The sequence below is a fragment of the Entelurus aequoreus genome, linkage group LG01 (genome assembly GCF_033978785.1).
Source record: "Entelurus aequoreus isolate RoL-2023_Sb linkage group LG01, RoL_Eaeq_v1.1, whole genome shotgun sequence".
Classification (NCBI taxonomy): Eukaryota; Metazoa; Chordata; class Actinopteri; order Syngnathiformes; family Syngnathidae; genus Entelurus; species Entelurus aequoreus.
This window is the reverse complement of record NC_084731.1, coordinates 101533163-101555175: the sequence shown is the minus strand read 5'-3', so window position 1 is coordinate 101555175 and position 22013 is coordinate 101533163. Positions and strand designations below refer to the sequence as shown.

Here is a 22013-nt window from a genome sequence, read left to right as displayed (position 1 = left end):
TCCATTTCGCGTTTTCGACTGTCATTTTCAAGAGCATATAGTATCCGAGGTGGTTTAAAATACAAATCCGTGATCCACAATAGAAAAAGGAGAAAGTGTGGAATCCAATGAGCCCTTGTACCTAAGTTACGGTCAAAGCGAAAAAAGATACGTCCTGCACTGCACTCTAATCCTTCACTCTCACGTTCCTCATCCACGAATCTTTCATCCTGGCTCAAATTAATGGGGTAATCGTCGCTTTCTCTGTCCGAATCGCTCTCGCTGCTGGCGGCCATCATTGAAAACAATGGGGAAATGTGAGGAGCCTTTCAATATGCGACGTCACGCTACTTCCGGTACAGGCAAGGCTTTTTTTATCAGCGACCAAAAGTTGCGAACTTTATCGTCGATGTTCTCTACTAAATCCTTTCAGCAAAAATATGGCACTATCGCGAAATGATCAAGTATGACACATAGAATGGATATGCTATCCCCGTTTAAATAAAAAAATAAAATTTCAGTAGGCCTTTAAACTATCATGTAAAAAGCTGGAACGCAAATGGCGCGCGACTAAACTTGAGGTTTTCCATCAAGCACGGAGTAATAGTTTAATAACTAATAAACACATGCTTACCTTGGCTAAAGCTAATTACTACTCAAATCTCATCCGCCTCAACAAAAACGATCCTAAATATTTGTTCAGTACAGTAGCGTCGCTAACTCAACAAGGAACTCCTCCCAGTAGCTCCACCCACTCGGCAGATGACTATGAATTTCTTTAATAAGAAAATTGAACTCATTAGAAAGGAGATTAAAGACAACGCATCACAGCTACAACTAGGTTCTATTAACACAGATAAGAATGTATATACGACGGATATTGCCCTCCAAAATAGACTCTCTTTTTGATGAAATAACAGGAACTCCTGCGGCGTGTAAATGGGACAAAACAAACATGTTTACTTGACCCACTTCCTGGGAAACTTATCAAGGAACTGTTTGTAATATTAGGTCCATCAGTGCTAAATATTATAAACTTATAACTTTCCTCTGGCGCTGTTCGCCTAGCATTCAAAAAAGCGGTTATTCATCCTCTGCTCAAAATACCTAACCTCGATCCTGACCTCATGGTAAACGCCTTCCCTTTATTTCGAAAATCCTCAAAAAAATTGTTGCACAGCAGCTAATTGAACACTTAGCGTCTAACAATCTCTGTTAACCCTTTCAGTCCGGTTTCAGGGCAAATCACTCTACGAAGACAGCCCTCGCAAAAATGACTAATGATCTGTTGCTAACGATGGATGCTGATGCGTCATCCATGTTGCTGCTTCTTGATCTTAGCGCTGCTTTCGATACAGTCGATCATAATATTTTATTAGAGCGTATCAAAACACGTATTGGTATGTCAGACTTAGCCTTGTCTAGGTTTAACTCCTATCTTATTGACAGGATGCAGTGCATTTCCCATAACAATGGGACCTCGGAGTATGTTAAAGGCCTACTGAAATGAATTTTTTTTATTTAAACGGGGATAGCAGATCCATTCTATGTGTCATACTTGATCATTTCGCGATATTGCCATATTTTTGCTGAAAGGATTTAGTAGAGAACATCGACGATAAAGTTCGCAACTTTTGGTCGCTGATAAAAAAAAAGCCTTGCCTGTACCGGAAGTAGCGTGACGTCACAGGTTGAAGGGCTCCTCACATTTCCCCATTGTTTACACCAGCAGCGAGAGCGATTCGGACCGATAAAGTGACGATTACCCCATTAATTTGAGCCAGGATGAAAGATTTGTGGATGAGGAACGTGAGAGTGAAGGACTAGAGTGCAGTGCAGGACGTATCTTTTTTCGCTCTGACCATAACTTAGGTAAAAGGGCTCATTGGATTCCACACTTTCTCCTTTTTCTATTGTGGATCACGGATTTGTATTTTAAACCACCTCGGATACTATATCCTCTTGAAAATGAGAGTCGAGAACGCGACTACACGGTTAATGCTGTACCGCCTGTCGAAGCCTAGCAACGCTGTTGCTAACGACGCCACTGAAGCTAACTTAGCTACAGGACCTCGTCAGAGCTATGATAAAAACATTAGCGCTCCACCTACGCCAGCCCTCATCTGCTCATCAACACCCGTGCACACCTGCGTTCCAGCGATCGACGGCGCGACGAAGGACTTCACCCGATTATCGATGCGGTCGGCGGCTAGCGTCGGATAGCGCGTCTGCTATCCAGCTCAAAGTCCTCCTGGTTGTGTTGCTACAGCCAGCCGCTAATACACCGATCCCACCTACAGCTTTCTTCTTTGCAGTCTCCATTGTTCATTAAACAAATTGCAAAAGATTCACCAACACAGATGTCCAGAATACTGTGGAATTTTGCGATGAAAACAAAGCTGTTCGTATTGTGATACAATGTGTCCGAATACTTCCGTTTCAACCATTGACGTCACGCGCAAACGTCATCATACATAGACGTTTTCAACCGGAAGTTCCCCGGGAAATTTAAAATTGCACTTTATAAGTTAACCCGGCCGTATTGGCATGTGTTGCAATGTTAAGATTTCATCATTGATATATAAACTATCAGACTGCGTGGTCGGCAGTAGTGGGTTTCAGTAGGCCTTTAAGGTAATGTGCGGAGTTCCACAGGGTTCGGTTCTTGGACCTGCACTCTTCAGCATCTACGTGCTGTCGCTAGGTGACATCATACGCAAATACGGTGTTAGCTTTCATTGTTATGCTGATGACACCCAACTCTACATGCCCCTAAAGCTGACCAACACACCGGATTGTAGTCACCTGGAAGCATGTCTTAATGAAATTAAACAATGGATGTCCGCTAACTTTTTGCAACTTAACGCTAAGAAAACGGAAATGCTGATTATCGGTCCTGCTAGACACCGACACCTATTTAATAATACCACTTTAACATTTGACAACCAAACAATTACACAAGGCGACTTGGTAAAGAATCTTCGACCCAACTCTCTTGTTTGAGTCACACATTAAGAGTGTTACTAAAACGGCCTTCTTTCATCTCTGTTATATCGCAAAAATTCGTTCCATTTTGTCCACTAGCGACGTTGAGATCGTTATTCATGCGTTCGTTACATCTCGTTTTGATTACTGTAACGTATTATTTTCTGGTCTCCCTATGTCTAGCATTAAAAGATTACAGTTGGTACAAAATGCAGCTGCTAGACTTTTGACAAGAACAAGAAAGTTTGATCATATTACGCCTTTACTGGCTCACCTGCACTGGCTTCCTGTGCACTTAAGATGTGACTACTGTCACTGTACAAACACATATACACATACTGTACATATACATTCACTGTACAAACACACACATACACATTGTATACATATACATTCACTGTACAAACACACATATACACATACTGTACATATACATTCACTGTACAAGCACACATATACACATACTGTACATATACATTCACTGTACAAACACAGATATACACATACTGTACATACACAAGTACATATGCACACATACACTCATGCACATAATCACGTTTCATCAAACATATATTAACGTTGTTGCCCTAGGGTAAACTGGGTATAACACATGGCACACTGACAAAGCGTAACCTATTGTTACTACAATCAATCAATTAATGTTTATTTATATAGCCCTAAATCACAAGTGTCTCAAAGGGCTGCACAAGCCACAGCGACATCCTCGGTACAGAGCCCACATAACACATCTACAATCTACAAGGTTAATGTAGGTTGCTTCTCTTTCTTCCCCTCCATTTTTCTGCATTCTTTCGTATCTCAAGTTATCATTACGTATATGTATTGTTGCATTTGAACAATTGTATTGTTGATAATAAAGGTAAAGTATTGGTCCGCCCTGAGATCGGTAGGTTGGAGTTAAAATCCCAGCCGAGTCATACCAAAGACTATAAAAATGGGACCCGTTTCCCTCCCTGCTTGGCACTCAGCATCAAGGGTTGGAGTTGGGGGTTAAATCACCAAAATGATTCCCGGGCGCGGCGCCGCTGCTGCCTACTGCTCCCCAAGGGGATGGGTCAAATGCAGAGGACAAATTTCACCACATCTAGTGTGTGTGTGACAATCATTGGTACTTTAATCTTTAATCTATTGTTTATTATCAATAGCACTATTTCTATTGGTATTCATATTGCTCCATTTTTAGTGTAATAATGCAAATTGTCATTTCTGTATTATTTTTTTATTTTCGCTAACTGCTTATTTGCTATTACTTTTACCATCATATTTGTACATGTCGTATTTGCTGATGTTGCTCTGTTGTTGTTGTTGTTGTTGTTGTGTTTGCTGTTGTTGTTTTTGTCTCTCTGTCTAATCCCCCTCTTGTCCCCACAATTCCCCCCTCTGTCTTCCTTTTTTTCTCTTTCTATCCCCTCCTGCTCCGGCCCGGCTGCACCAAATGATAATATAAATACATTTAATAAAGTCAAAATACAAATAAGGCAACAAGAGAAGTATCCTACCCTTCTCTTTTGTAAAGTAAATCTGAACAGCCGATATGGGCATCTACATCTACTATATGATTTGCCTGAGAAGCTGGGCAGGACATTATTAAAAAATAAAATTTAAAAAAATAAAAAAAATTTAAAAAAAGATGTGACTAAGGTTTTACTACTTACGTATAAAATACTAAACGGTCTAGCTCCATCCTATCCTGCTGATTGTATTGTACCATACTGTATGTCCCTGCAAGAAATCTGCGTTCAAAGAACTCCGGCTTATTAGTGATTCCCAGAGCCCAAAAAAAGTCTGCGGGCTGTAGAGCGTTTTCTATTCGGGCTCCAGTACTCTGGAATGCCCTCCCGGTAACAGTTAGAGATTCTACTTCAGTAGAAGCATTTAAGTCCCATCTTAAAACTCATTTGTATACTCTAGCCTTTAAATAGACCTCCCTTTTAGACCAGTTGATCTGCCGTCTTTTTCTGCTCCTTTGTGGAGAGGGGGGGCACAGATTAGGTGACCACAGATGAAGCGCTAGCTGTTCAAAGTCGGCACCCGGGGTGGACCACTCATCTGTGCATCAGTTGGGGATGTCTCTGCGCTGCTGACCTGTCTCCATTCAAGATGATCTGCTGCTGGACCCACTATGGACTGGACTCTCACATTTTTTACTAGATCCAATCGACGTCCTTTGCACCGGTCGCCCAGGGGGGCGGGGGTCCCCACATCTGCGGTCCCCTCCAAGGTTTCTCATTGAAGCCCAAGCCTTGAGTTTTTTCTTGCCCTGATGTGTGAGCCGAGGATGTCGTTGTGGCTTGTGTAGCCCTTTGAGACACGTGATTTAGAGCTATATAAATAAACCTTGATTGATTGATTGATTGATAATCCTCACCATCATCATCCTCAACCTCACATCCTCATCATCATCATCCTCAACCTCACATCCTCATCCTCAACCTCACCACCACCATCAGCCTCATCATCCTCAACATCATCATCCTCAACCTCACCATCATCATCCTCCTCATCATCATCATCATCCCAGGCATGTGATTTGAAGTACAAGTACCCCCCTGAAGCTCCTGTTTTTTCAGCAATTGAACATGCAAAAATTAGCACAAAAAAAACACCATTTAAAGATGTTTTAGTGTTTAAAGAATTGAAAAATCATCAACAGAGTTGAGAAATACATAGCCCATTCATCCAAATGAATCACTATGTCTGTTACATTCACTATGTTATTGGGTTAGCCTACTCTATACAGTATTTACAACTTGTGTTCACATCCACAGGAACCACGTGGGTTAGCTTACGCTATACAGTATTTACAACCTTACTAGTGTTCACTTCACAGCCACAGATGGTTCATCTAGTTATTCACATTATTTACACATTACTTTGGCATTTCTGCTTTGATGGCGAATGTGAGTGCGACCCCGAAGGGAATAAGCGGTAGAAAATGGATGGATGGATGGATGGATGGATGGATGGATGGCTCTGATATGAGCCCATCTATCCATCCATCCATTTTCTATCGCTGGCCTTCCTGGCAAATTTCTGAGCAGCTTGCATTTTCTTTTTGGTTTCTGCACACCAATGAAAATGAAATGTAGCATTTAGATGGGCTATACAGTAGCAAACGTCATCACATGTCTGCCACAATCATGTGTATTCTTAAATGTGTATTCCACGTCTTCCATGTCGAGAGCAGTTTTGATTTGGGCTTACATGGTAAACAACTCAAATGTTGGCCATTGTTTTATCCAGACGCATACATTTATCCAAATGTGGCCAAGTAGACACATTGTGGGTTTCCTGGACGTCGTGTACATCGCCAAAAGAAAAATCTAAGGAATAGAATCCCTCTGCCATCTTCCATTAGTTCATATAATATATAAATCATCCGCTATACCGCTGGGGTGGTATAGCTCGGTTGGTAGAGCGGCCGTGCCAGCAACTTGAGGGTTCCAGGTTCGATCCCCGCTTCTGCCATCCTAGTCACTGCCGTTGTGTCCTTGGGCAAGACACTTTACCCACCTGCTCCCAGTGCCACCCACACTGGTTTAAATGTAACTTAGATATTGGGTTTCACTATGTAAAGCGCTTTGAGTCACTAGAGAAAAGCGCTATATAAATATAATTCACTTCACTTCACTTGAATATTCCCTCTTCACTTCTAGGAATGTCTCGTTGTCATTTATGATATCTGTTGTGATTTCCCTTCCTGGTTTGATGACCCGCCCTATCTTGCCTTTGATTGGCCTGTCCCTAATGTTTTGCCCTACTCTTAACCAATCGTAACTAATCATAGTAAACCAACCAATCATGGATGTTCTTATACGTAGACCAACCAATCATCATTGATCTTTCCCGTATATGTTGTCCCCTGCCCGTGGAGTTGCTTCGCTTCGAACTTCCATTTTTAAGTTAATAATTTTTAATGGAAAACCGTAGTTTCTACCACTGGATTATCAAAAACCGTACTTATAACGGGAAAACCGTACTTATTACAGGAAAACCGTACTTATTACGGGAAAACCGTAGTTGTTGGCAGGTATGGCAAAGAGACGGATCAAGATTTTAACACACATTGTAGGTCGAAAAAAACGAAGACAAAACTGAAAATAATTTTTTGGATTTTCACAGAGATAAAAAAAGACGGATTTCTGACTATAGACAGAAAAATCACATGCCTGCATCCTCACAATAACTGTAATCATCTCATCGCCCTCATCACCATCTTCCCGATCACCCTCATCACCATCCTCCCGATCACCTGATCACCCTCATCACCATCCTCCCGATCACCCTCACCACCATCCTCCCGATCACCCTCACCACCATCCTCCCGATAACACTCACCATCGTCCCAATAACCCTCATCATCAGGGGTGTCAAACTCAAATACAGAGCGGGCCAAAATTTAAAACTGAACAAAGTCGCGGGCCAAGGTTGAACAAATGAACCTTTTAATAGGGACCCAAACAAGTGTTGCATTGAATATTGAACAAGCAAGGCTTATATAACTTTATAGTGACATGCAAAATCGAGTTTCTAATAATAATTAAAAAATATCAGTGGCATATCAAATACAATTTAAAAAAAAATTGAATGCCTCTTTTCTATTTGCAGCCTTCTGAGGTAAATATCAACATTAACTTTTTCCACAGGCTAATACATTAGAAAATAAAATAACAATGAATAAACCAACCATTCAGGACTTTAAACTGCTCAGTTTGCAACACACTGATCTAATCTGATGTGCCCAAGCCAGATACCTGTCATCTTTTCTTGGATGCTAGTTCATTAATGTCGGGGCTCAGGCTTTGAACTGAGGCAACCTTCATTATCGAACGAAGGTGTTCATCAATCATTATATCTCGTAGTCCGACCGGACCACAGTCTTGGGGGCTTGCCTTAAAAGCACTGCCTCTAGCGTCGACTACGAGCCGTCGTCAACATGCCGGCCCGATCACAAAATATGTGCGGCGTCTGTATGCCCAAACTTGTGAATGAAAGGCATACTTAATCAACAGCGATACAGGTTACACTGAGGGTGCCCGTATAAACAACTTTTACACTGTTAGAAATATACGCCACACTGTGTGAACCCACACCAAACAAGAATGACAAACACATTTTGGGAGAACATCCGCACCGTAACACAACTTGAACACAACAGAACAAATACCCAGAACCCTTTGCAGCACTAACTCTTCCGGGACGCTACAAAATACACCCCCCGCTACCACCAATCCACTTTATTTATATAGCACATTTAAACAACAAGAATGTTTCCAAAGTGCTGCACAGCCATGTTAAAAACAATATTAAAAACAATATTAAAAACAATGTTATTCTCCACCAATGACTGAATAAAAACAAAAAATAAATATAAAACCAATATAAAAACAATAAAAATATAAATATGATTAAAAACTATTTTAAAGGGTAAAACCAATTAATACAGTAAATAGAAATCAAAATTTATTAAAAAAAACCACAGAGGACAGAAGACCACACAACTCACGTAGTGTTAAAAGCCAAAGAATAACAACCCCACACACACACACACACACACCTTGTAGCGTCCCGGAAGAGTTAGTGCTGCAAAGGGTTCTGGGTATTTGTTCTGTTGTGTTTATGTTGTGTCACGGTGCGGATGTTCTCCCGAAATGTGTTTGTCATTCTTGTTTGGTGTGGGTTCACAGTGTGGCGCATATTTGTAACAGTGTTAAAGTTGTTTATACGGGCACCCTCAGTGTAACCTGTATCGCTGTTGATTAAGTATGCTTGCATTCACTTGTGTGTGTGTGTGTGTGTGTGTGTGTGTGTGTGTGTGTGTGTGTGTGTGTGTGTGTGTGTGTGTGTGTGTGTGTGTGTGTGTGTGTGTGTGTGTGTGTGTGTGTGTGTGTGTGTGTGTGTGTGTGTGCAGAAGCCGCACTTATTATGTGACTGGGCCAGCACTCGTTGGACTGGTTGAAAAGCAGACGTGACTATTATTGGGAGGGGCACTGTGTGTGTGTGTGTGTGTGTGTGTGTGTGTGTGTGTGTGTGTGTGTGTGTGTGTGTGCAGAAGCCGCACATATGTGACTGGGCCAGCACTCGTTGGACTGGTTGAAAAGCAGACGTGACTATTATTGGGAGGGGCACTGAAATTGGGAGTCTCCCGGGAGGGTTGGCAAGTATGAGAATTGGCAAGTATGAGAACTAGCGGTGAATGAGGCGTTACCGCGGCACCGCCGCTGTATATAATCGGCGGGGCACCTCCAGTGTTAATTTGATATCGCCTCAAGGGCCAAATTTGGCCCGCGGGCCAGAGTTTGACACCCATGCTCATCAATCACCATTGTCGTCATCACCATCCTCCCAATAACCCTCACCATCCTCACAATAACCTTCATCTCATCGCCCTCATCTTTACTGCAACCCTCATCGTCCTCTTAAAGGCCTACTGAAACCCACTACTACCAACCACGCAGTCTGATAGTTTATATATCAATGATGAAATCTTAACATTGCAACACATGCCAATACGGCCGGGTTAACTTATAAAGTGCAATTTTAAATTTTCCGCGAAACTTCCGGTTGAAAACGTCTATGTATGATGACGTATGCGCGTGACGTCAATGATTGAAACGGAAGTATTCGGACACCATTGTATCCAATACAAAAAGCTCTGTTGTCGTCGCAAAATTCCACAGTATTCTGGACATCTGTGTTGGTGAATCTTTTGCAATTTGTTTAATGAACAATGAAGACTGCAAAGAAGAAAGCTGTAGGTGGGATCGTTGTATTAGCGGCTGGCTGCAGCAACACAACCAGGAGGACTTTGACTTGGATAGCAGACGCGCTATCCGACGCTAGCCGCCGACCGCATCGATGATCGGGTGAAGTCCTTCATTGCTCCGTCGATCGCTGGAACGCAGGTGAGCACGGGTGTTGATGAGCAGATTAAGGCTGGCTGGCGTAGGTGGATAGCTAATGTTTTTAGCATAGCTCTGTGAGGTCCCGTAGCTAAGTTAGCTTCAATGGCGTCGTTAGCAACAGCATCGTTAAGCTTCGCCAGGCTGGAAAGCATTAACCGTGTAGTTACATGTCCATGGTTTAACATTATTGTTGATTTTCTGTCTATCCTTCCAGTCAGGGGTTTATTTCTTTTGTTTCTATCTGCAGTTAAGCCCGATGCTATCACGTTAGCTCCGTAGCTAAAGTGCTTCGCCGATGTATTGTCGTGGAGATAAAAGTCACTGTGAATGTCCATTTCGCGTTCTCGACTCTCATTTTCAAGAGGATATAGTATCCGAGGTGGTTTAAAATACAAATCCGTGATCCACAATAGAAAAAGGAGAAAGTGTGGAATCCAATGAGCCCTTGTACCTAAGTTACGGTCAGAGCGAAAAACGATACGTCCTGCACTGCACTCTAGTCCTCCACTCTCACGTTCCTCATCCACAAATCTTTCATCCTCGCTCAAATTAATGGGGTAATCGTCACTTTCTCTGTCCGAATCGCTCTCACTGCTGGTGTAAACAATGGGGAAATGTGAGGAACCTTTCAACCTGCGACGTCACGCTACTTCCGGTACAGGCAAGGCTTTTTTTATCAGCGACCAAAAGTTGCAAACTTTATCGTTGATGTTCTCTACTAAATCCTTTTAGCAAAAATATAGCAATATCGCGAAATGATCAAGTATGACACATAGAATGGATCTGCTATCCCCGTTTAAATAAAAACATGTCATTTCAGTAGGCCTTTAATCAATCATTCTAACAATAACCCTCATCACCTCCATCACAATCGTCGTCATCACCATCCTCGCAATAACCAGGGTTTCCCACACATTAATTTATTTGTGGCGGCCCGCCACGAAAGAATTACGTCCGCCACAAATTAAAAAAAAATTTAAATTTTTTTTTTTTTTAATTTAAAAACCTTTTTTTTTTTTTTGTCCTCTCCAGCTTCTCAGGCAAATCATATAGTTGATGTAGATGCCCATATCAGCTGTTCAGATTTACTTTACAAAAGAGAAGTGTAGGATACTTCTCTTGTTGCCTTATTTGTATTTGACTTTATTAAATGTATTTATATTAGAAACACAACATGTGTATATAACAAAGGGTGCAAAGTCTGCAGGCAGTAGGAAACACATGGTTAAGTGTAGGGAGTAAAACTGATGGCAGTCTAAAGTTCAAGATTTTTGGAGCTCTTTGTTCAGTGAATCAGATGTTTGATGAAGCTCTGTGTCTATCTACCATCACTACTGTTTTCTGTTTATTTGTTACTGACTGTGGCAGGACACCTCTGCCTCTGTTTCACTTTATGTTGCTGGTAAATAATATGGTTGTAGTAGTAGGCTAAAGTTAAATTATTTAGTATGCACTAATTAAAGGGGCAGAGCTTTGAGACATTTTAGCTTTTATATTTTATAAGATATATTTTTTGTAAGAACCACAATTAATAAATATATTTCAGTGAATAAATTATTGTTCAAATCTGTATATAAATATGTACATAAAGTGTTGTAATTATATTGTAAAATGGATGGATAGATGGATGGTTATTATTAATTACTAAGTATAAATTTTTTTAGCCTTTTTAGAGAAAATCAAATCATTGTAGTAAATTATGCAAATTACTCGATGATGTCAAGGTGACCACGCCCATAGCCACGCCCCCACCGCCACAGGTATCTTGGCAGTTTATGGGTAACACTGATAACCCTCTTCATCTCATTGCCCTCAACCTCACCGTAACTCTCAGCACCTTCACCATCCTCACATTAACCCTCACCATCATCATCACCACCCTCATCATCAGTTAGCAGTATTTATTAGGGGTGTGAATCAATGCGCATATAACGATCCAATTCAGAGGGTTTTTCAAAACAGGTAACCAGCTAGAAAAGCACATTCTGGTTGCATGGAGATGGCCTAAAAACAATTGTTTTTTAAATTAATTACTGTGAAAAAAAAAAAAAAAAAGGCTATTCGGACATGTATCTATTTTTGCGCAGCCTTATTAGTTACACACATGTACTACCTGGCTACACATAAGCAGGTTACGTTCACAACAGCATCAATGTCGCTGCACAACAACACACGTATAACGTGACGCAACACTGCGATCTCTGACCTGGAAGGTGGCGGCGGGCAGGTTGGAGATGGCGACGTACTGCAGGTTGTTCTGTAGCGTGTAGATGAGGGACGGAACTGCCAACTTCAACGTGTCCCTGTACTGGAAAAAGATGCCGTCCACCAGGAGCGCCGCCGTCTCCTTCACGTTGACTGATGGGAAACACACACACACACACACGTTAAGTATTTAAACTATTGTATTTTTCGGACTTAAAATACTTTAATTTTCTCAAAAATCGACAATGCACCTTATAACCCGTTGAGCCTAATGTACGTATCATATCTAATTGTGCTTACCGACCTTGAAACTATTTGGTACATGGCGTAATGATAAAAGTGGCCAGTAAGTGGCAGTCACACGCGAGAGATGAATGACGCTAGCAAGCACCGTAAGCAAGCAACAGTAAAACCTTGATGTTTCATTGAGAATATAGAACGTTACACTCGGTGCTTGAAAATCTGTCAAAATGTTTTCGTACGTCTTGGGTAAGCTACGTTAAATTGTCGGAGCCTTACGGCTAGCATAGTGAGACATGCTGTGCTTCAACATACGTATTATTTTGGTGTGTGTACAAGGACCCCAAAAGGGCACCTATTAGGAGGCATTTCTGGTGTTTTGTTTCGCAATATTATGCAAAACCAACTTTTCTTACCTATTGGTACCTGCTGATGTGTATTTGGGATCTGCGTAATCACCAAAAATTTGCGCGAGTCCTCCATTGTAGCCCACGCTGTGGTTAATAAGTTCCTTTTTCTCTATCCTCTTGTTGTGGGGCCATTTCTAATACAAAGTAGCGTACAGTTCTAGCTTATATCTGTCAGTAGCCTCGCTATGGAAGCGCTAAAAAATACCCGTAACAGAAAGATGACGGGGAGAAGATCCTGTCGAAGTAGAGCCACCAAAAAGAAGACCGCCCGCAAAACGGCGCATCCTGAAGATACTATCAGAAAGCGACTTGAAGATGGTCTGTAAAACAATCTATGCAACATTTTGACCAAAGAACCACCGTTACATGTAATGTAGACCAGTGGTCCCCAACCATCGGTCCAGGGACTGGTCCGTGACGCATTGACCACCGGGCCGCAGAGAAACATTAAATAATTTATTAACGACTGCATTTTCTCCGACTTAACTTTCGTCTGTCCCACTAGACCAGGCCTGGGCAATTATTTAGACTCGGGGGCCAATTATAGAGAAAAAAAAATTTGTCTAGGGGCCGATATAAATGATTTTTAGGAACACTAATACAAAAACTCACAATAATGTCTGATTGAATGCTAAAAAAACGTTATGACAGACGAAATGTAATTTAAAACAATTTTACTGAATGAGACACCCATAATGTGCATGAAAATAAAGAATGTGGGATTTACAACATCAACAATGAATGAAAAAACACTGAATATTGACAACATATGAATGTCACACCCCCTCTTTATCGACATATTTTATAATCAAGCAAAACACAACAAAAATGCAACAAACAGCGAAATATGAATGAATAGGGTAAAAAAAAAACACACCTAAAATCTGATATATGTGATAGATCACTAAGCTTTAGAACTTGGTTGTAAAAATCTCCTTCCGCGTCTGTCCCTGACACCCGCATTTCAGGCTGACACTGTGGAAACGCTCCCCACCCACACTGCTTGGCGCCTCGTCTGAGCTGCTGTGATTTAGATTACCATAGTAACTAATTAGATTACCATAGTAACTAATCAGATTACCATAGTAACTATAATATCATGCAAAAGCAGATTCCAACCATTGAAATACTTTGTATAGTTCAAGACTTACGGTCATTTGAAAACATCACTGCACCTCATAATGGCAGCTACAGTTTCCATCTTAAAGATCTAAAAACATTTTGGGGAATGTCCGGCGGGCCAGATTGAAAAGCTTAACGGGCCGCATGCGGCCTCCGGGCTTTAATTTGCCCAGGTCTGCACTAGAAACACCAATAAGCTTGTTTATAGAGTGTACAGCTCTGGTAATGGGTACATTCGCACCCACCTGCACAAATGTACTTCAAAATGTAACAATCAAAACAAATATGACTTTTTTTTTTGTTTACTAGGGCATGCATATATAATATGCATTAGTTTGACCATTTAAAATCAACGATAATAAAAAGGAGATGCTTGGAAATAGCATAAAAATTCCCCTAAAACTTGGAAACACGCGATTCATAGCGTTACTTTTTGGTGTAACCATCATGAGCGTTCTGTTCAGGTATATTTCTTTTATATTTTGATAAATCATCATATTTATGTATTACTAATTTTAAATAGGTATTGATCAATCTTTAAGCTGTGTGTATTTGATTTCAGTTTGCTTTTGACATCTTATTTAGAATTGTAGTTGAAACTTTTACAACCTTGTGTTGCGCTCATGATGGCGTAACCAAACTAGATTTCATTGAATGATATTATTTTGAATATTTATTCCCTTTTTTACATTTAGTATATTTAAATATTAATTTATAAACATTGAATACATTTCAAATATCAATAAAATGCAATTGCCTTCATCTTATAGGGTAATGTTTAGTTACACCAAGTCATGAGCGTAACACTAAGCTTCATCACTTTGACTTGTAATATCTGTAATTCTGGTGGTGTTTTATGCTTTTTTTCTTTTTGGAACATGTACTATACATATTATACAATGAAGTCCCATATAAAATTATGTTTCTAGCAATACTTTAATTTTGTCTTTGAAAGTAACACTCCAATGTCCATTAGTGGAGCTGTACACCTAAAGTAACACTCCAATGTCCATTAGTGGAGCTGTACACTAGATGTACAATAAAACTCCTCATAGAAAGTTGCCATTTGTTATATTTGTTATAACTTTTGTGACATGATACTTAAATGTGACAGATTGTAGCCAAAGGCTGATTTCCATCTGCAGTGCCCAGCAGGTTGATGGTAACCTGCTGGGGATCTCATTGCAAAGAAACAAGCCCAGGCCTCCCACTAATTCAGCGTTATGGTGAGTTGTATTTTTCATGCACTTATTTTTGCTGTATTTATCTGGCACAAGTGGAAAGCCGGTCCTTGGAAATAATGCCTACATTAAACCGGTCTGTGGTGCAAAAAAGGTCAGGGACCACTGATGTAGACCACAAGGAAGTGTTTTAAATGTAGGAATATAATACGACCCATTCACTGCGCCCTATGTTCCGAAAAATACGGCAATCGTTGTAAAGTGTGTTACGAGGATCTTTGCTGGCAGTACGACGCCTCACGGCGAGGATTGATCGATTGAAACTTTTATTAGTAGATTGCACAGTACAGTACATATTCCGTACAATTGACCACTAAATGGTAACACCCGAATACGTTTTTCAACTTGTTTAAGTCGGGGTCCACGTTAATCAATTCATGGTAAGGACAGGAGACAGGAGAGGACATGTCGTTGCTACTTACGCCTCTCCTGCAACAGGATGATGAGGAGACACGCCAGCACCTTGAGGACCTCTGCCATGACCACAGCCGACGTGGCAAAGAAACGCTCGCCCGGCATCGTGCGCACATAACGGATGCTGAGTATGAGCACGGAGTTCTGGACCACCAGCAGGGCCAGGCTGATGTACTTCCACCTGTGGTTGACTTGATTGAGACTTGTATTAGTAGGTTGCATAGTGAAGTACATATTCCGTACAATTGACCACTAAATGGTAACACCCAAATACGTTTTTCAACTTGTTTAAGTCGGGGTCCACTTAAATTGATTCATGATACAGATATATACTATCATCATAATACAGTCATCACACAAGATAATCACATTGAATTATTTACAATCCGAGGTGTGGTTGTTATCATCAGTCATCAACAATTGAGAACAGAGAAATGGATATTGGAACAGTGTAGGTCTGACTTGGTAGGATATGTACAGCAAGTAGTAGACACATAGGAGGGAGGGGGGAAGAAAGAGAGAGAAAGAGCGAGAGCGAGTTAGTGAGTTAGTTTAGGGTTGTAGCTGCCTGGAGGTGTACTTTTATTGCGGTTTTGAAGGAGGATAGAGATGCCCTTTCTTAATTACCTGTTGGGAGCGCATTCCACATTGATGTGGCATAGAAAGAGAATGAGTTAAGACCTTTGTTAGATCTGAATCTGGGTTTAACGTGGTTAGTGGAGCTCCCCCTGGTGTTGTGGTTATGGCGGTCATTTACGTTAAGGAAGTAGCTTGACATGTACTTCGGTATCAGGGAGGTGTAGCGGATTTTATAGACTAGGCTCAGTGCAAGTTGTTTTACTCTGTCCTCCACCCTGAGCCAGCCCACTTTGGAGAAGACTGACACACAGCACGGCATATCTTAGCACAGGGGTCACCAACGCGGTGCCCGCGGGCAACAGGTCGCCCGTAAGGACCAGATGAGTCGCCCGCGGGCCTGTTCTAAAAAAAAATTTAAAAAAATTTTTTTTTTTTAAATAAATAAATAAATTATTTTATTTTTTTATTTTTTTTTAAAATTAAATCTACATACAAAAAACACAAGATACACTTTCAATCAGTGCATCAACCCAAACAACCTCCCCCATGCACACTCATCCACACCCACTCACACAAAAGGGGTTATTTCTTTCTGCTACCAATATTCTGGGGCCGTACTTATCAAGCTTCTTAGAATTACTCCTAAGAAGTCTGCTAAGAGTTGACTTAAGAGTAAATAAATTATTCGCTGAAAGCTGCACTTAAAAGTCAGTTATCAAGCGTCTTACTCACACTTTCAGCGAAGTGTAGGACTGAATCTTAAGTGTCACACTCAGAGCTGAATTACGACATTACTATGTGCCGTAAACGGAATTTTAGGTGACGTCATTTCTGTGTCCATAGAAATGACCAATCACGGAAGGGAATCCGTTGTCTAAGAATAAAGAAATATCTTGGAAATATTTAAGTGGACAATGGGAGTGTATATTTTGACAATAAACTACAAAATAATACAAAACAAACTAGTCCCCGCCGGTACTCACGCTACCGCTCCCTCTCTTCTATCGCCCACACACTCACTGACGTCACTCACCTCACGGCCACACACATACGCTACTGTCATAACATTTTCTTTCCAATTCATTAATTAGGCAACTAATTTGAAACTGGTGTGGGTGGCTCTATATATACTAGCCCACTGCAATCGAAAAGTATTAAATATGTGACAAAAATAATATCAGCTCTGTCTAAACGATACCGTTTGATCAGCTGCTCGTCATCAAAAAAAAAAAAAACATTGTTCCGTTCCCTGAACGTTCGCGCACGTCTCTCTCGCCTCAGTGCCATCCCCTGCTGGCAACTCCTAACCACTTAAGACACCTCTGAAGGTCTGAAGGTGGAGAGTAGGAGTGATTCTTAGACTTAAGAACGTTGATAAAAAGCTTTTATTCTTAAGTTTGAGAGTAGGACTAAATTTCACAAATTCTCAGGACTTAAGTGTAAAATGGCACTCTAAGAAGCTTGATAAGTACGGCCCCAGGTTGTCAATGAAATTAGATTTGTTTAAAGGGTTTTTTAAACCAGGCCCAGTCCAGAAAATGTCCAAGTCGGACTCAGCAACACACACCTTCATTCATGTACACAGAAAAAAATTAGGGAACACAACAGATTGCATATAATTTATAAACAAAATTACATTTTCAAAATAAGCATTTATGTACAGTGCAGATTATGTCCAGGTCACTCAAATTAGGGAACACAACAACAGATATCATATAATCTATAAACATAATTATACTTTCAAAATAAGTCTTTGAGGACTTCTCATCTTTTTTTAAATGTTTTTTGGCATGATTATCGTTTTCAACCATGTAACTTTCTAAAGTTAGAAAATACTGAATAAATGTTTTAAAGAAAGTAATACTAAGTGAATATCTGTTTTTGGCCTTAAAAATAAACATTTTACCGAGTACTATAATTAAATTGACTAAATCATGATTGTCAATGAACTCTCCTAAAATAACAGAAACCACATTAAGCTTCATAAACAAACCAATCCTTAAACACATTTGTTCAACTTCCACCCAAAACAAAGACACAATATGACAATACCAAAACAAATGCAGGGTGGATTCAGGCTCCTGACAACAAAATCGGCAATCATCTGACTCTGTCATATTCCATAATTTTAACATTTTCCCTGTGGGTAAGAAGTTATAAATAATTTTAATTTGAAAATAACGATTTTGCACATCGATAGTGGTTTTATAGATTAGTTTGACTATGGCATCCCATGGCAACGGGCAGTCAAAAAAGTCCTCCCATTTTCCATTTGTGTTGTATGAGGCAGCCTTCAAAAGATTTCTTTATTAAATAAAAATTATATATTTTTCTATTTATTTTAGTTCCTTTTTGCCAACTAGAATTTCTTATTAGAGGTTTACAAACTAATAATTTAGTAGTTCCATAATTAATTATTTGTTTCCATCTTTTCCCAATTACTCCAGTTAGTTGATTAAATGAAAAGCTTGAGCAAGCATCACCATACATAGCTCTAAATTCATCATACTTCATAATTTTACCATTCTCATTGATAATATCATTGACAAAAATGATTCCTCTTTCAAACATATTTTTCCAAAAGAAAGGCTTTCCATCTATTACAATATTAGAGTTCATCCATATTAACTGCTGCAAAATATCGTCTCTTTTTTCTGGCACATAAAATTGAAAACACCACTATGAGTGGATTGTTTCCTTTATGTTTCCCAGCAGACTCTCTGGGAGGGGATCACTTGTAAAAAAGGATACAATTTCTTTTGATACAGTACATGTTTTTTCTCCAACAGGACATTTGTGTACCACTCAATGTTTAAATACATCTTTGGAACAATTGATGCTTTTAAAAACAGACACATAGCTTCCATGTTGAGAAGTTTCAGGCCCCCATATTCATACTCATTGTACAAAACCTTTCTTTTAATCTTTTCTGGTTTGCCGTTCCAGACAAAATCGAAGACCCTCCGCTCATAAATCTTTAAAAAGTTTTGTGATGGAGCTGGTAATGACAAAAACAAATAAATAAATTGAGAAATAATTAACGAGTTGGCAATAGACATTTTACCATACAAGGTTAGGGATTTCCCTTTCCATAATTGCATAATTTTGTCCAGCTTTCTTAGTCGATTATCATAATTTACTGAGCCTAGATCTTCCAGATTTTCTGGGACAACAACACCAAGTATGTTAACTGGTCCATCTGTCCACAAAACAGGCACTTTGCATTCCATTCGAAAGGACATTCCCTTTAGATTTCCGATCCTTAACATTTTACATTTATCATAATTAAGCTTAAGGCCAGATTGCTGTGAAAATATGCCCAAAAGATTAAGAAGGTTCCGCAAACAATGAGGAAAAATCTTATCTTTGTGAATCAGCCTTTTCTGACATGAACTTCATCAAGAACAAACACAGAACACGTCTCACTGATGCACATCTGCAAGACTCACTCAGAGTTGCAGTGTCAAGTTACACACCAGAGTACAACACACTAGTTAACAGCATGCAATGCCAGGCTTCCCACTAACTGACAAAGAAACAGATAACAGATTTGGTGTCCAGTTCAAAGTGGGACATGATTTAAAAATTTGAGAGTTTACTTTTGTATTTTACATGAGTTATTATTTGTACAAACATGGTGCAAAGTAATTCATGATTTGTTAAAAAATGTTAGTGGCTAGCTAGTTAAAATGGGATATTGTGATTTCACAAGACTGTCTTAGAAGTGATCATTTGAAAATGTTCAATTTGAAAAATGTGCACTTAGAGAAAATATAAAAATAAAGTGTTGCATATTGATATTTATCTGTTTCTATATATATTTATTGTGAGAAATCATTAAGATGATCAGTGTTTCCACAAAGATAAATATAATTAATTATTAATAATAACAGAGTTAAAGGTAAATTCAGCAAATTGGCTACTTCTGGCAATTTATTTAAGTGTGTATCTAACTGGTAGCCCTTCGCATTAATCAGTACCCAAGAAGTAGCCCTTGGTTTCAAAAAGGTTGGTGACACCTGTCTTAGCATTAGGGATGGGCGATACCACACTTTTAGGATTCGATACGATACCGATACTTTTTCTTGCATTTTCATCGATACCGATACCGATACCAATAATTTCTTATTGGCAATTTTTTGTCAGTCAAAAATATTATTACTATTGTTATTATTTAAGACAAATCACAAGACAAATACAGACCATTTATACCACATTTATTATGGTCAATATATAATAAAAGTAAAATTAAAATAAATAACATAAATATGAAAAATAAATTAAATATTATATATAATAATAACTATATATTATATATAATAATAATTAAATATTAGGGCTTTCCAATTAACAGTCAAATCCGAATTGCAAGAAGCTGCAGTTATTTTTTAAAGTTTGTGATATAATTAGCAATTAATGAAATATGAAATAGGCTAATGTTTTCGAGATGTAAGAAATCATGTCACAGATTAAAACCAAAATCACATTCAATCATATATTCAAGATTTTCTTGGAAAAAAATAAAACTAATGCAAAGATGAAGAATCTCCAAATTGTATCTCTTTCTTATCTTGTTTTAAATACTCAAGCAATTTTCAACTAACAGTGAATTCCCCTGTGTGGAAATTATTTGAATTTAGGAAAATCATTTAAACATCCATCCATTTTCTACCGCTTATGCCCTTCGGGGTCGCGGGGGGCGCTGGAGCCTATCTCAGCTACAATCGGACGGAAGGCGGGGTACACCCTGGACAAGTCGCCACCTCATCGCAGGGCCAACACAGATAGACAGACAACATTCACACACTAGTGCCAATCAACCTATCCCCAGGTGCATGTCTTTGGAGGTGGGAGGAAGCCGGAGTACCCGGAGGGAACCCACGCAGTCACGGGGAAAACATGCAAACTCCACACAAAAATATTCAGTAAACATTACTAAAAAAAAAAAAAACAATGCCTGTTTTAAGTCAACAAATGGACAACACTGGATATGCCTGGCTGCATTGCTGTCGGCTGGCTGTGTGTGTGTTGCACGTTGACGACGCTCATTCGCTGTCTCCTGTCACGTGACTGGGCCAGCTCTATACTCTGCCAGGTACAGGGGTGTCCCAGCACATAGTAAGTTAAGTAAGTCATCAAAAACATCTGAAAGTGATGCTTGCACCCCCCACACGCCGTTTTTTGGTTTATATCGATACTTTTTTCAGAAAAGTGATGCCAAATGAGTAGCGTGTGAGTATCGATATATCGATACCACAGGATCGATACGCACATCCCTACTTAGCATGTTCATGTGCACTGGCGAAGAAACAGCCCCCCGGGAGACGTGGCCGCAACTAGACACAAGCAGGCATTCATCAGGGAGTGGAGCTGGGCAAACACCACCTGGCCAGTGGGGAGCTCCACGTCAGCACCTGCTCACCTAACTAGCATTAGCAGCTTTCGTCCACTTGGCGATCTCCAAAATGAAAAGTTGTAACAAACATTGCTAACGCTGAGCAGTCAGTAGGAAACATACACAGTAGGTTTAAACTATTACGTAAAGGGATGCTAACAAGAGTTCCAGACTCGGCTTCTTACCTTCACCGTGGCCCGGCTTGGTGGTCTTGTCCTCGGCCACCAGGTTGTGGTTCTCCGCCATGCTAACTTCTTGCTAGCAAGCGGCGCGAGGCCAAGCGCAGGGCCGACACCCCCGCGTCCGACTTCGGGCTAAAACTGGCGAGTGTTGTATCCAAGGCGGACGTGTCTTAGACAGGCCGCGGTAGGAAGAAAGTCCGACCGGCAGCGGCGATGTTCCGCAGGCAGACGACCCTCTCTCTCTGCTGCCGTACTCAACTTGGACCATGGGCTAGAGCTGTGACTTTCGCGAACGAATCGAGTCTTTTGAACGGCTCAGTAAGTAAACAATGAGA

At 40.1% G+C, this 22013-nt stretch overlaps 1 protein-coding gene across 1 annotated transcript in view; it reads right to left on the bottom strand.

The window, feature by feature from the left end:
* LOC133660597 (UDP-galactose translocator-like) overlaps nucleotides 1-22013 on the bottom strand; it is a 38984-nt gene extending 16971 nt beyond the window's left edge. Inside the window, exons 1-3 of the mRNA XM_062064152.1 lie at nucleotides 21682-22013; nucleotides 15531-15713; nucleotides 12097-12248 (exon numbers count right to left, since the gene is read on the bottom strand). Coding sequence (XP_061920136.1) covers nucleotides 12097-12248; nucleotides 15531-15713; nucleotides 21682-21742 — 396 coding nt within the window. The 5' untranslated portion in view covers nucleotides 21743-22013. The remainder of the gene's footprint in view (nucleotides 1-12096; nucleotides 12249-15530; nucleotides 15714-21681) is intronic.